Here is a 14,794-nt window from a genome sequence, read left to right on the forward strand (position 1 = left end):
TCCACTTGAAAGAAGAGTTAGGAGTGTTTAAAATAAATACTTCCAAGTTCTAATTAAGTGAGAAAAATAATACACACATTTTTTTCCATCTTGGAGAAAATCTGCTAGCAAGTTGACATGAACCATACAGGAAAGTTTTAGCAGTGCTTAAATTACTTACAAATATCACTTTTACTCCATTAATATTTTACAATCAGTTTGTTTCTCTGCCTATATAAGGAAGAATCTTAGAAATCAGGAGCAAATGACTCATGTCTGGATTTAGAGTTGAAACTGAATAAGTCCCTATCATGAGAAAAGAATGAATAAGAAGTCACTCTTGGTATTTCTTTAGAGATGGAATAACAGCAGTATAGTAAACAAAACTATTAGGAAGTGTCCTGAATTATCCATAAAAACGTTTCAATATCTGCTGTATGAATTAAGTTCCCAATATTCAGATAGCTCATTGAAAATATCTTGCCTTAGTACTAAGCTCATTAGAATCTGCAGAGTGATATGCCAAGGATCTCTTCTCTATGTAGTTGAGTCACCTGGCACATCAGTAGAAAACAGAACACATCAGCATTATCATTTGATCTTTGTCAGTCTCTATTTTCCTCTCCCTGTTCACCACCATTTTTTGCTTTGCTTTTGGCTTTAAACAAAGATGCTATAAGCTATCTTTAACTATCATAAACTACCCTGCATATTGAAAAGAAAATAGAACAAACAAACAAACAAACAAAACACACAGCTCAGGTGTTCTCTCAGCTTCGAACTGGCCTGGCTCTAATTGACAGGCCCTGACTTTCCACTGTTGACCAATAACAATTTCACTAACATCTAGCATCAGACATGACAACTCTTTGACCTTGTTGGAACAAGACAAAAAGAAGACCTTTCCATAATTATGTCTGAGCACAACAAAAAATAACAACACTATCCAAACTGCCAACGAGACCAAGAGACTTCCATCTCAGCTAATATGAGCAATTTGCTTCCATACCAATTATTGTTCCAGGTATGTTCCATTCCTTCCACCTTCTAGAAAAAAAAAAAAAGTACCAAAACATCCAATTATAGAACGTCTCCAATTTTCTAACAACACCCAATCCAGAGATAAATCATGCTTCCTTGAACCTTCCAGAACCATCTTACACAGCCCAACTCCTGTAACAAGCCTCTCCTAATACCCTCTTTACTGGGGCACCACAGAGTCCCTCATGGTGTGTTGTCTCACTCATTACAGTAAACAAATAAACCTACTCATCATACAAAATCAATGCTACAACTTATCAATGGGTGTGCACATAGAGCCAAATGTCAAAATACAGTAAGCAATTTTGGCATGATTTTAGTCACTTAGTAGTAGATGGTATTATCTTTTCCTCAAAATGGTTTCATCAGTTTGGCTCTTTAGTTTCTTCACCACATTTTATATATATATATATATATTATTGTATGATGTCCAAACCCCCTATGCTCTCCAGATATCAAACAATGAAACACTTTGAGTTCAATGCTCTATCTACTGACATATGAAAGGAGGTCAGGTCTTTAGGTTGTGTGAGCCAAAGGGGTCACATAGTTCAAAGCAATGGTGATTTATGTTTTATATAAAATGTGTCCTTATACCTGCAGCGGTCTCTTTTAGGATGGGACTTTGTGGAGTTAAATATACTTTCCCTAAATGCAGCATTTATTGTAAAGGCAACAGAAACTTAAAAGATGACCTAAAAGACATTACAAGCCTTTTAAATACATTTCTTAAAAATTATCTGGAAGCCGATATATAATCAACTCATTCTTTTACAGTTGTGCCAATAATGGAAAACAACGGAAAATATAAATTGAATTCTATTATGGTTATTAAGAAAGTCATCTGTATATAAAGTGAGGTCCTCTAATATTCTGATGTTAGAAAAAGTGATGCCCTGGATAATAGATTTAAGTGTAATAATACTACCTTCAGTTTTAAATGAATAAATATATATTTTGGCTATACTATAGTTTCCTAGTTGTTTTGGTTGCCATAAGTCAGACACCCAATAAAAACTATCTTCTCTTCACATAGTGACTATAGCACATTTTGGAAACTGTAAAGAACATACTAAGTTGCAGTAAACCTACATGTTTTTGTTAGTTTGTAGGTCCTGAAGAAGAGAAGCACTAAGAGCTTTGAAGTTCTAAGTTTTAATTAGGAGAGTTATCTTCTAGAAAATGAGATGACCTATTACCTGGCTAAAAATGAAAATCACGTGGGCTGAATTTTTAAAGAAAAATTTGATTTACCATTACATATAACCTATGTGTGGGGCACCTGGGTGGCTCAATTGGTTGAGCGTCCGACTTCGGCTCAGGTCATGATCTCACGGTTCGTGAGTTTGAGCCCCGCGTTGGGCTCTGTGCTGACACCTCAGAACCTGGAGTCTGCTTCAGATTCGGTGTCTCCCTCTCTCTCTGCCCCTGTCCCACTCTCATTCTGTCTCTCTCTCAAAAATAAATAAACATTTAAAAAATTTATAAATATAACCTATGTGTTAGGCAATACCAGCTTAGGACATTGTGTGGCATTTAGTAAGAATTCTATATATTTTAGCTATTTTTATTGTTGCTAATGCTGTCGTCATTATTTAAAAAGAGGTCATTCTTTGGGGTCCGATGAAACTATTTTGAATTCCAGACAGCTCTTCTATTTATTAGTTCTCTAGTTTGATGTAGGTTAATTTTTTTCTTTTAGTTCTTTCATTATTAAAATGGGGGTAATAATACTTTGTAAAACTATCACAAAAATTGGCAATACATGAAAAGTAGCTAGCTGAGTATCCAACATATTAAGTTTTCAGTAAATGGTAGCTATTACTATTATTGTGATTGATATGGAAAGTCATTGTCTGCAAAAACAATGCAGTTAAAACCAGTTTTGTGTAATTTACTTTTAGGAAGCCACTGATTAGGACTGAATATTGTTATTATTTGTTGTAAGCCAAACACATCTTGACTCTATGGCAGATATCAAGAAAATTTAGCTCTTACTTTAGGAAATTACAATCCCAGCAATAGAGACACAAAAACATTTCCTCAGATAAAAAAGAAATATGATATCGGAGATAAAGTGCCTCAACATTTACACCTGTCCTATTTTTTCACTGCACAGAACTTTCATTTTTCAAAGCTTTTTATGAATGTTATTTTTGATCATGAAAGGTTTTATGAAGGTGATATTTTATAAAAGACAGATGGCTGGCTGAATGTCATAAAGGCAGTCAGGGTAGGGGGAAAATCTCATTTTTACTCTTTTCAAATATATTCAAAATACATTAATAAATAAAGCCTAACTGATCAGTGTGATCTTAAGAAAGTATATGAAAAGATTAATGTGTCAAATTTATAAAATAAATACACAAGTCCTAAGAAGACCACTTCTGACTTACAGTAGGGCATAACATAAGGAGCTATTAAATCAGTAACAGAGTTTAAAGAAAACTGAATTGGGGAGTAAACCATTCTAAGCTTAGATATACTTAATCAGCTTAAAATAAGTGTTAAATAGTGTATAACCTCCCTGGTGTACTTATCAAATTACTCAACAACTTGACCAATATTTTGACTGTTATGGAGCTCATTTTGGCACTGAGTCATAGCTACCTAAAATGGGCTCGGGAAGCAAATACTATATTTGTAGTCGTATTATATTGTATTAATTATATTAATAGTAGTTTGAAAACAGTCATCGTTTTTGTTTCTGTGAGTGAAAATATGCACTCATCTTCATGATCATAAAATAATCTTTAAAAGTTCTAAGTAACACACCTCAAACTCAACTTAAAAAAAAAGAATTTGAACTCACACTTCCCACTGTAGCACTAAAATATAATCACTCAGTAATAAAAATATAAAAAGGTTAGGAAGCATAAATGTGATCTATGTCCTCGAAAAAGTACTCAGTATTATTAAACTTGCAAGAATACACCATGATGTAATTAAGTTCTCAAAAGTTTGGTAAGAAAAGTGCAATAATTTAGAAGGTGGTTAAGATCCCATGAGTTGGAATTACCAAGAAGTGGGGGATATGGAACTTAAGAGAGGGAGACAAAAAGAACTGAATATGAGTAAGAAATCATTTAGGAATGGGAGTTGAGGAGGCAGCACGAGAACCAATCTGATTGTACTCAGGGCCGGCAGGCACTGCGGAGAAAGATTCATTGAACTGGATTATAGGGTAGCTTTAAATTTGATTTAATGTAGGGATCCCGTGATCTTGAAAAGGAGAGTCAGAATGAAAGCAGTGCTTTAGGAAAATTATCCTACTAAGGAGGGTGGAATGGAAGACATCTGTCAATGTTTACCATGAACCCTGGCTACATTCTCAAATTTCAAGGTTATTTTGAGGTTTAAGTAAGATTCCCAGGGATGTTGATTCAATGGCGGGTTTTCTAGGCTCTGGCAGTCGTGCCCTATTATGAAATTTAATGTATAAACATAAATATAAGCCCTCTATTACAAAATCTAAAATGTGAGATAAGATATGCTGAGGAAAGGAACATTTACTGAACATTAACTCTGCCGGGCACTATGGTAACTATATAGTATCCATTGCCTGCAGTTTCCTAACATGGCTGCAATCTCATGCTGATAATAGTAATAACGACAGCACTTACTTGGGTTGAGCTCTACAAATGTGCCAAATATTCAGCATTTTTTGACCAATAATTTAATATAGTTCAACCTAATATATTGCTGTATTGGAGTAATTTCTCTCTCTAGAGTTAGTCTCTCATTCAGCCTGTCAGCAATCCCACCACGTTGTTCTACAACTGAAGAAAGCAAAAGCCAAAGAGTAACTTGTCCAAAGTCAACTGGAAAACAAAGTGCTGAATGAATATTTGATCTTCCTTGTCCCTAAGCTTATTCTCTTATATTGCACATGACTCAAAAATTAGTTATAAAAATCAAGTGAAACATATTTTGGAATGAGAATATATGTATAGACATTCATGTAAATGTCCATGTAAATTCACTTTATATTCTGTGTGTGACATTCAGTCATCCTTATATTTTCTACACACACACACACACGCACGCACACGCACACAGACGTCTTTTTCTTTGGCAATATTTCTCCTGTGAAACATCTCCAAAGTTTTATAAGAATTTATGCTCTCTATAGAGCTAATCTTATGGATATTCAGATTTTATCAAAGAATAATTCCTTCTTTAGTACGTGTTCAGGCAGGACACAAAATAATAGAAATTTATGCAGGGTCCCCTGAAGAGAAAAAAAAATGTACAAAATACAGTTCAGCAACAATTCATCTTTTGACCTTAACTATTATTTAATGTATCAGTTCCCAGGTTAAGATTATCTATCAAAGTAATAAAGCTACTTTTGTAGCCTTAGACTGTACCTGCATACTGTCAGCATCAATGACCAATTCAGTAAAAAAAAAAAAAAACTAAGACAAATGAGTTCTTAAAAAAATTAACACGTTGAATAAAAGTTATCTCACTGAATGCCTCACTTTCCATATTTTTAAGTTCATCCATTTATTTTGAGAGAGAGAGAGAAAGAGAGAGTGCACCTGAGTGGGGGAGGAACAAAGAGGGAGAGAGAATCCCAAGCAGGCTCTGCACTGTCAGCACAGAGCCTAACAAGGGGTTCAAACTCATGAACTGTGAGATCAAGTTCTGACCTGAGCTGAAATCAAGCGTCGGACGCTTAACTGACTGAGCCACTTGGGTGTCCCAGAATGCCTCACTTTCTAATTGGCCAATGTCAGACTGTACATGCAGCTCTGACAGCTGTGAGCCACTAAAAATGCACAAACTGTATACGATTTACTGCCTGGTAAATGCTGAGATTAAGCAAACAAATATTTTCTGTCTATTCTCTATTTCTAGACCCGATGGGCTTTAAATATCTTTGAGTATAACCATACTTGAATTAAGGTATTTTTCATGGAATATAAGCTTTGAATATCAAAGGCTTTCTTACTTTGTATTAGAAAAGATGAAAAATTTGCATTGTATATTAATATAATAAGACAAAGCACATGTTCATCTATCAAATTTTTACATAGCTTCTGTAAATGTAATACAGTAGCTTACTGATCCTGTTGGTTACACAGGGAGTTGGTCTGACAAAATCATAAAGCAGAAAGTGCTTTATGGAACTATGGTCATAGCAGAGAAAGGGTTTAGCCTTAGGAATAAACATTTTCTTATTTATAATGGAATACAGTCAATTTGAGATAAAAGGAACTTTTTTAAAAAGCTCTGTCAACCATCTAAATGTTCTTTCAAAAGGTTAATGTTATGAAGAGAGGACCCAGAATAAATCTATAAAAAGAATTAAAATTGAAACTCTTCATAAATTATTTCACAGGAGTAAAAGCTATGAACTTAATGATCTGGAATAGTCACTTAAAACTGTAAGATTCTAGAATAGAAACGGTTTTGAAATAAGAGTATAAATGAATAATATTATCCAAAGCATAAAGATATTGGATGCTATTTTTAGAAAGACTCACAGCAGGTTGAATAGATTAAACATTTTGTATTGAAAAATCTATTGATGTCTGAAAATTACATGCAATAAAATATGAACAGCTGGTTCTCTTTTATTGGTTTCCACACAAAAATGATTATTTTCTACTGAGTAATTACTGACTGATTTATTTCCTATTTCCATTTGCTCACATTTTAATGCCCCTGAACGTTTAGACGAGGTCATTCTTTGCAAGTAAATGTGTTTGAAATGATTAAAAAAAAAAGTGTCAAATTTTAATACCTTTTCAATCATTGGTTAAATATATATTACACTCAATTTTTCCAGGACAGTTGTAAATTGAAATAGTGTCAACTAAAATAGAAACTCTTAGATAATACCAACCGTGATAACTGAGCACAAAAAAGCCACTTGTTGTGAAATCACTGTGAAATTTGATTAGAATCTGATTTGAAGTGCTATACACTGATTCCAAAGCTGTATTGCCACTAAACTGCCCAATCTGAGGTGAGTTTTGGTCTGGTCCATCCCTGTTAGAGAGAGAGACAGAAGAGAAAGAGATTGAGATTTTTTTTTTAAGGAAGTTTTGCACAAGATTTGAAGAAAGTATTACTTATGAAATGATAAAGAGACAAGAGGTGAAATACCCAATGAGGGCCAAATCATACTGGTACATTTTATGTTTATTTAGGTAATAATATATCTAAAAATGTAAAGTATAAAAATACATCACATATTTGCCAAAATAAAATGCATCCATATTAGTTGTAACCAATTACATTGTCCTTTTTTTTTCCTTTTTTTACCACAACCCATTTCGTTCCAAACACTTGAGTTTTGCCCTCCTTTTATTTTCTTCAAAATAATCTTGAGAAACAAAGACTATTACATTTGGAAGGAATCTTAGACTCATCTAGTAGTTCTGTAACCAATTGTCAAGAATTAATGTAGAGATTTTCTTCATATTTTATTAAAAATTTTTTTTCAATGTTTATCCTTGAGAGACGGAGACAGAGTATGAGCGGGGAAGGGGCAGAGAGAGAGGGAGACACAAGAATCTGAAGCAGGCTCCAGGCTCCGAGCAACCGGTTAGCACAGAGCCCAACATGGGGCTCGAATCCACAAACCGTGAGATCATGACCTGAGCTGAAGTCAGACGCTCAACCAACTGAGCCACCCAGGCACCCCGTTTTCTTTATAATATATTTTTAAATAAAGATTTTTCATTAACAGGATAATTATAATGCAAAGATACTATTCTATAACAAATTATAATGACAAATTCATTCATTAAATTATTATGATTTGAACATAGGCTTTTAAATTTCACTGGTGTTATAGAGAACTTGCTTATCTTACACTTATTCTGCTATTCATAATAACTTTCCATCTTTTTTCACCCATGAAAATTTTTGTTCTAAGTGTTTAGCTACTTCATGGGCAAATAAGCCCAAACCGATTTCTCTTGTTTGTCTCATTGTACAAACCACACACCGTCACCCTCGGTTACTCACACCAGTTCAAATATCAGATGGCAACGTGTGCAGAGGATTGTGATATGCTTTCATTCCTACCTTGTTTCACCGTTACATATAGTTGAATCAGTCAACAACAATGGTGCTGGCTTACCATACAGTAATGAAATCATAGATTGGTTCTGTTTGAAGCACAGTAAAATTGATGTAGATTCCATTCCCAGGGGGTACTCTTACAAGCCAAAAACAGTCTTGAAAGTTAGGATATTCGTCAGGATACCCAGGAGAATAAATGGTGCCATTCATTGCAGTTATATTTCCTCCACAAAGAGCTACAGAAAAGACACACACAAAAATGTTAAAATAAAATAACAATAAACTGATGATAGAGAAAAAGGCAAACATTGCATCTCTCAAGCAGTATAAAATATATCTGTGTTATGTTTCATCTCAGTTAAAGTATATAAAATGAGGTTGGTGATACATGCATATAATCTGCTTTTATTTATTTTTCCATGTGAGGTATGCTATATAATTGCCACTAACTATTCTTAGACTAGTAAACTAGATTTTCTGCTGTTCAACTTTCATCTCATATCGTGTATACATACAAAGCCTTATAAAAGGTTCAAGTCTTTTTTATTCAAAAGGATTTTTAGAGAAAATGAGCCCAAATTCAGTAGCGATATCTGCATTATGGGCTTGTATAAGAATGATTATTAAATACAGGCACACGCACTCAGAGAGACACAGGAGAAGCTCTGAAGTGTTAATCAACTGTATTTTCACTTCTAACGGAGAAGGTTAGAATTCCTGCCAATAATGATAAAATCAGTTATTCATTTTGGAGCCTTCAGGGTTTTGACCTGACTCTAATTCTCAACTGAAAGATTACACATTTAACATGCTATTTGAAAAGGAAGACAAAATTGAGTGCCAAGACAAAAATTATGAAACACAGACGATATCACCTAAAACATAGCTTCAAGTTAGAAGCATACCTTCACACCTTGGAAGTGGATGATTCCAGTTACGACTCACTCCATGAAGGCAAGTGAGAGCTGAATTTCCAATTAGTGTGTATCCAGGGAAACATTCAAATGAAATGGTTTGACCCACAGTAAAATCATTGCCAATTACAAAACCATTTCGAAATGGGCGTGGATCAGGACAGCTTTGCAACTGATAGGCTGGAAAAGGGAAAAAGGAAAACGGTTTTCGTTGCTGAATATCGGAATACCACAGACGGGTACTATTGGCAACTTGCAAAATGAATGCAGCACTGCCTGCTGTTGGTTATAAATAGTAATTCAGATTTATAATAAGTGATGTCAATGGCAGTGAGATATAAACTTCTTGTGTCTACAATTGTCATATTTAAAATGTTAGTGCGATTCATAGAAATGCATTCAGTTGCTACACCCATTTATGCAACCTATCTAAATTATAACTTTTAATGAAAATGTAAGTTACTCGTACAATTTTAATCAGACATATTCTGATTCCTATCCATAGAATACAATTGCTTCGTGGTTACATTGCATGTACACAGAACAGAATAAACATATGTGTAAGCCTAACTCTGAGACTTTTTAAAATTTTTACTATTTTTTCTCTAAAAAAACAAACAAACAAACCATAATATCCCATTGTTCAATTTCTCCAAATAAGTTATTTAATAAGATAAAATATCAGGAAACACATTTCCTTCTAATATAAATTTTATATTTCAGTTATCATGATATTTTTGGCTTAGTATAACTGCATGTTTATATGTTCATACTTCTCTTGTACTACACTCTGTATGAAATCAAAGCTCCTATTATATTTATCACTATATACTAAAAGTTTTGTCCATTGCCTTTTACACGGTAGGTATTTAATGAGCATTACTAAATAAATTTTGAAACTATAAACAGCATAAATATTCATATACTCATATCAATATTATTAATATTTGGGATTTTGTTTTCAAGAAGTTCAAAATTATATTGTAATTAATAAAATTTAAATTATCAGTGGTCAGAAATATTTTGCTCCTGACCATTGAATTCTAAATTCCCCAAATCAAAACTGCATTTATACTTGAATATGTAACCTTAAGTTGTTTATTAAAAATATAACTCATTTTTTAAGAGTAGATATTTCAGAATTAATAAACAATCCTTTTAATATGTTAAGTGTTTTTATTCTTTGTCTTTTTTATTTGAATTCATATTTCACACACACACAAATATCAAAGCCAAAGGAGTCATTCCAATTTAAGACAAATGTGTATAATTTGATGATTAGGAGTCAGAATTTGTTACTCTACTAAATAAACCCTTTCTCACATTTAAAAGGGTTTTTTTTTCCAGTTTTATTAAGATATAATTGACATACAGTGTTGCATGAGTTTAAGGTATACAATATAATGATTTGACTTCCATATATTGTGAAAGAGTATCACAATAAGTTTAGGTAATTAGATACTTTGGAGTAGGATAAGACTCAGACAGATATATAATCCTGTGATAACTTCTATAACATTTTATTTTCTAAGCCTTTTGCCTTAATAAGGAAATATAGGTTAGATTTTAAATTTTCAGGAGAAAGTTCTCACCCCATAACATTTACAATAGGGGGCTTAACATCACAACAATGTTGCCAGTAAAATATTAATCTTGGCAGCCATTTTTTCAGTAGGAAAATACGCTGAATTGTATGATATTCTTTTTTTCCAAAATTCAGAAAGTTCTCAAAAGCTAATCACAAAATCATCCAAAAGTAACATTGATTCTTTGAATCTGTATAAATTAACCTATTTCTCAAAAATGCTATTAACTCAACTGATATAAATGCATTAAAGAAGAGATAGTTTTAAAATTCAATATAATTCACAATATTTAGTGATCATTGTTAACACATGGCTCATGTCAAAAATATTAATATTATATCAATAATAGTAAAAATTCTATATCTTTTACGCTTTTATTATCTAATTAATGAATCTTTTTTCAAGGGCACATTGACTGAAAAATGCAGTTAGTAAAGTTTAAATTCTAGTTTTACATCATTCAGATAAGAGCAATGTTTTGAGAGGCAGCAGGAAAAAGAAGGCAGGAAAAAAGAAGACGAAGCCTGGTTTAAGGTAAGTAGCAAAGTGCTTGGCTTAAGGCCCTGAACACCTGCTAGAGAGGGACTACAAATATAGCTCTGTGTCTTCTAGCAGCAAATAAGAAACTTAAATCAGTTGCCCAACTGTTTTTGAAATAATTAAATTCCTTGGGAACATGGTTGATTCTGCACTGAGAGGTGGCAGAAATGATTTCTATTTTATGTAAAGGATGATGTGTGATCCTGTGCTCTTAAATTATGTATGCAAGCACAATGCAAATTGTAATTATTTTAGAACCATGTAGTTGGATGTTCTATTTTAACTATTCTTAAATTTCCTTTGGGGTATCTACTTTTATTCGGTAAATATTTGTTGTGCTCTTACTGTTATTCTAGGCACTTGAGATACATCGATGAACATGACAAAGATGCCTGCTCTTGTGGAGCTCACATCCAAAAGTATCACATGCTTATATAATACTTTAATAATTATGGCAGAGATGTAATTAATGTGATATTATTATTGATATATTATATCAACATATAATATATAATATATTATACCAACATATAATATATAACATATTATATATTATTGATATATATTATTGTGAGATGTAATTATATTATGATTAAAAATTGTAGTCATTGGAACTACATTGCATAAAATACAACTTTAAATATTTAATTTTAAATACTAGACTTAAAAAATTGGAAATAATATAATAATAAACATCGCTAAAATGCACTAAATATTTACTAATGGCACATATTTCAAATTAATTTCATCATATAAAACAAAACAATTAATCTGGGACGTACTATTACTAACTCCATCATGCAAATAAAGTAACGGAGTGGAGCTCTAGTCTATGATAGATTGGATCTGGAGAGTTAACACTTGAGGCTGGGTCTCTACTCAAAAGGGGTAATAATCTTGCAAAGGGTTATGCAGCAATTTTATAATAGAAATAGGACTAAAATAATATGATTGTCAAAGTGTTTATTTTATATACTCATGGAAATGGAATGGAATGAAGGAATGCCATATTCTATCATGATGAAGTATAAAGAAAATAATTTTACAAATATTGCATGAGTACTACAAAATATCTTTCAATATTCTTATTTTAATATATCAGCAAAGTTACATCTTTGATATCCAGCTTGCCTTGCTTAACTGCCTTGCCTTGGCTTGCTTATTTTAATTGTATATTAAGACCAATTGAATCCTGTTTTCATGCTTAGAATTTTCCAAGGGCTCAGACAGACATCATCTCCCCTATACAGTTGCCCCAAAATTGCAATATTAAAAACATCTGCCTAATTGAGGCTTGACTTAGTGTAGGTTCCTTTCTCTTTCTAAAACAGAATATAGAAAATAGGTTGCTAATAGTTGATTTGGAGCTAAATAAGCTTTTACTTTTTGCTATTATTCTCACCTTGGTATACAATGTGGAACCCTTGTTTGTTTTGTGAATAGTCACTGTGAAAATATAAACTGGTCTCATGAGTCGTACTAAATAGGGAAGATGGTATTTGAGGACCACTCAGTCGGCCAATAACAGTACTAGTTTCTGATGATCCACTTCTTACTTCCAAATAATCATGTATGGTTTCTGTAGAAAAATTTACAAACTGTAGATGTACACCTAAAAAAGAAAAACAAATAACAGGACTTTATTGCTTTATCCGATTAAATACGTGCACACACACACACGTATGCACAAAGCACACTCACAATACTGTAGTTATATGTTTCCTTTCAGGTTAAGAGCCATACTCTCAAGATCTGGGCCATGGGTTTGCTGTTTGCTAGGGCAATTAGCTTTGCCATAGTTCAAAGTAACAGAATACTGCTCTCAAATGCCCACTACTTGTCACATGGGAATATCTCTTTCACTTTACTATAATGTTGCCATAGCAAAAACCAATAAAAAAAAAAAATGGCTTTCTTACTCTTTAATGCCATTTAAAATTGTATCAAGCAATTTTTAAAAGTAAAAAGTCATTCAGCAAATATGCATTTTGCAGTAGTCCAATTTGAAGCCAAAGTATGATTGCAGTTTTTATTTATTAACATAATCAAACTCCACAATTGCATTAGAAATTAGTCATTCATCTATAGGAGATACATTACCTTACTCAACATATCATTTTGAGGCATGTAATTTATCTACATGCTCTTTACTATTTTATCAGAATATAATTCTGATTTTTATATAATAGTCTCAATAAAATCTAGTGATCATTGTTATATGCTGTCATATTGCAATGTAGTCTCAATATCTTTATAAACATACAAATGTGAGATAGTGAAAGGTCTCTGAGATGGAAAAAAGAAAAGCCTCACTGAGGTATGTTTGCCTAGTTCAATTAATACTCAATTTTAGTGAATTAGAGGGTATTTTTACTACAACTATCATTCTCCACCTTGTTAGTAATAAAATCTGACATTTATCGAGTGTTTGCTAGACACTCTTTTAAGTGTTTATGTATTTATTTTATTTCTCTAAGTGCTAATTTATTTAATGTTCACAGGTACTCATGAGAATGAGGAAACTGAGGCACAGAGAAGCTAACCAATATGCTAAATTACACAGTGACCTAAAAGTGCTGAAATTCAAACTCAGACCCCTTGGCTCTTGGTCTCTTGCTCTGAATGATTACACTGGAGTTCTCACCTAACGTCACGTTTTGTTCCTGGAAAAAGAGTGCCACAAAAAGTTTTTGTCACATGGGGAAAAAGTTTTATAGGCAAGTACATTTGGGAAACATTCACAATAGGCTTTAAAATTTTAAACAAGTTTCTGTACAATTATACAAATTCTTGGAACTTTGAACATACTACCTTAATATGTGAGGTTCCAAGAATTGTATATTTTTTCTGAACACTTCCCCTGAGCCTCCTTTTCAAAAATTATTTTGTCAACAAGTGTTTTAGGGACGTAAAAAAACTACTCCTTTAATTTTAAAATATATTCAATTTTCTTTTCAAAATTTACAAAGTACCTTTTTGAAATACATTAGAACTAATTTTTGATTTAACCAAAACTCAAAGAAAATGGTGGCATTATTTAAATGTAATCAAATCAGAATGTCTCTAATGTTTTCATTTCTAAAATAGAGATGTGCATTACTTTTATTTTTTTTTTATTTTTTTTTTTTAATTTTTTTTTCAACATTTTTTATTTTATTTTTGGGACAGAGAGAGACAGAGCATGAACGGGGGAGGGGCAGAGAGAGAGGGAGACACAGAATCGGAAACAGGCTCCAGGCTCCGAGCCATCAGCCCAGAGCCTGACGCGGGGATCGAACTCACAGACCGCGAGATCGTGACCTGGCTGAAGTCGGACGCTTAACCGACTGCGCCACCCAGGCGCCCCTGCATTACTTTTAATTTTAATGAACTTGGTTTTTAAAATCAAGGAAGTATTGGGGCGCCTGGGTGGCCCAGTCGGTTAAGCATCCGACTTCGGCTCAGGTCATGATCTCGCGATCCGCGAGTTCGAGCGCTGCGTCGGGCTCTGTGCTGACAGCTCAGAGCCTGGAGCCTGTTTCGGATTCTGTGTCTCCCTCTCTCTCTGACCCTCCCCCGTTCATGCTCTGTCTCTCCCTGTCTCAAAAATAAATGTTAAAAAAAATAAAAATAAAAAAATAAAAATAAAAATAAAATCAAGGAACTAGTAACAGAAGGTAAGTTGATATGATGACTCTAATAAAATATGCTTAA

At 33.1% G+C, this 14,794-nt stretch overlaps 1 protein-coding gene across 3 annotated transcripts in view; it reads right to left on the reverse strand.

Moving 5' to 3' along the window:
• CSMD3 (CUB and Sushi multiple domains 3) overlaps positions 1-14,794 on the reverse strand; it is a 1,242,212-nt gene that overhangs the window by 105,354 nt on the left and 1,122,064 nt on the right. For all 3 annotated transcript variants that reach the window (XM_042973241.1, XM_042973240.1, XM_042973239.1), the window contains 4 exons: positions 12,504-12,713; positions 8,967-9,155; positions 8,120-8,297; positions 6,875-7,020 (listed from right to left, as the gene is read on the reverse strand). In XM_042973241.1, the coding sequence (XP_042829175.1) occupies positions 6,875-7,020; positions 8,120-8,297; positions 8,967-9,155; positions 12,504-12,713 (723 nt within the window). The remainder of the gene's footprint in view (positions 1-6,874; positions 7,021-8,119; positions 8,298-8,966; positions 9,156-12,503; positions 12,714-14,794) is intronic.

The sequence above is a fragment of the Panthera tigris genome, chromosome F2, assembly GCF_018350195.1.
Source record: "Panthera tigris isolate Pti1 chromosome F2, P.tigris_Pti1_mat1.1, whole genome shotgun sequence".
Taxonomy (NCBI): Eukaryota; Metazoa; Chordata; class Mammalia; order Carnivora; family Felidae; genus Panthera; species Panthera tigris.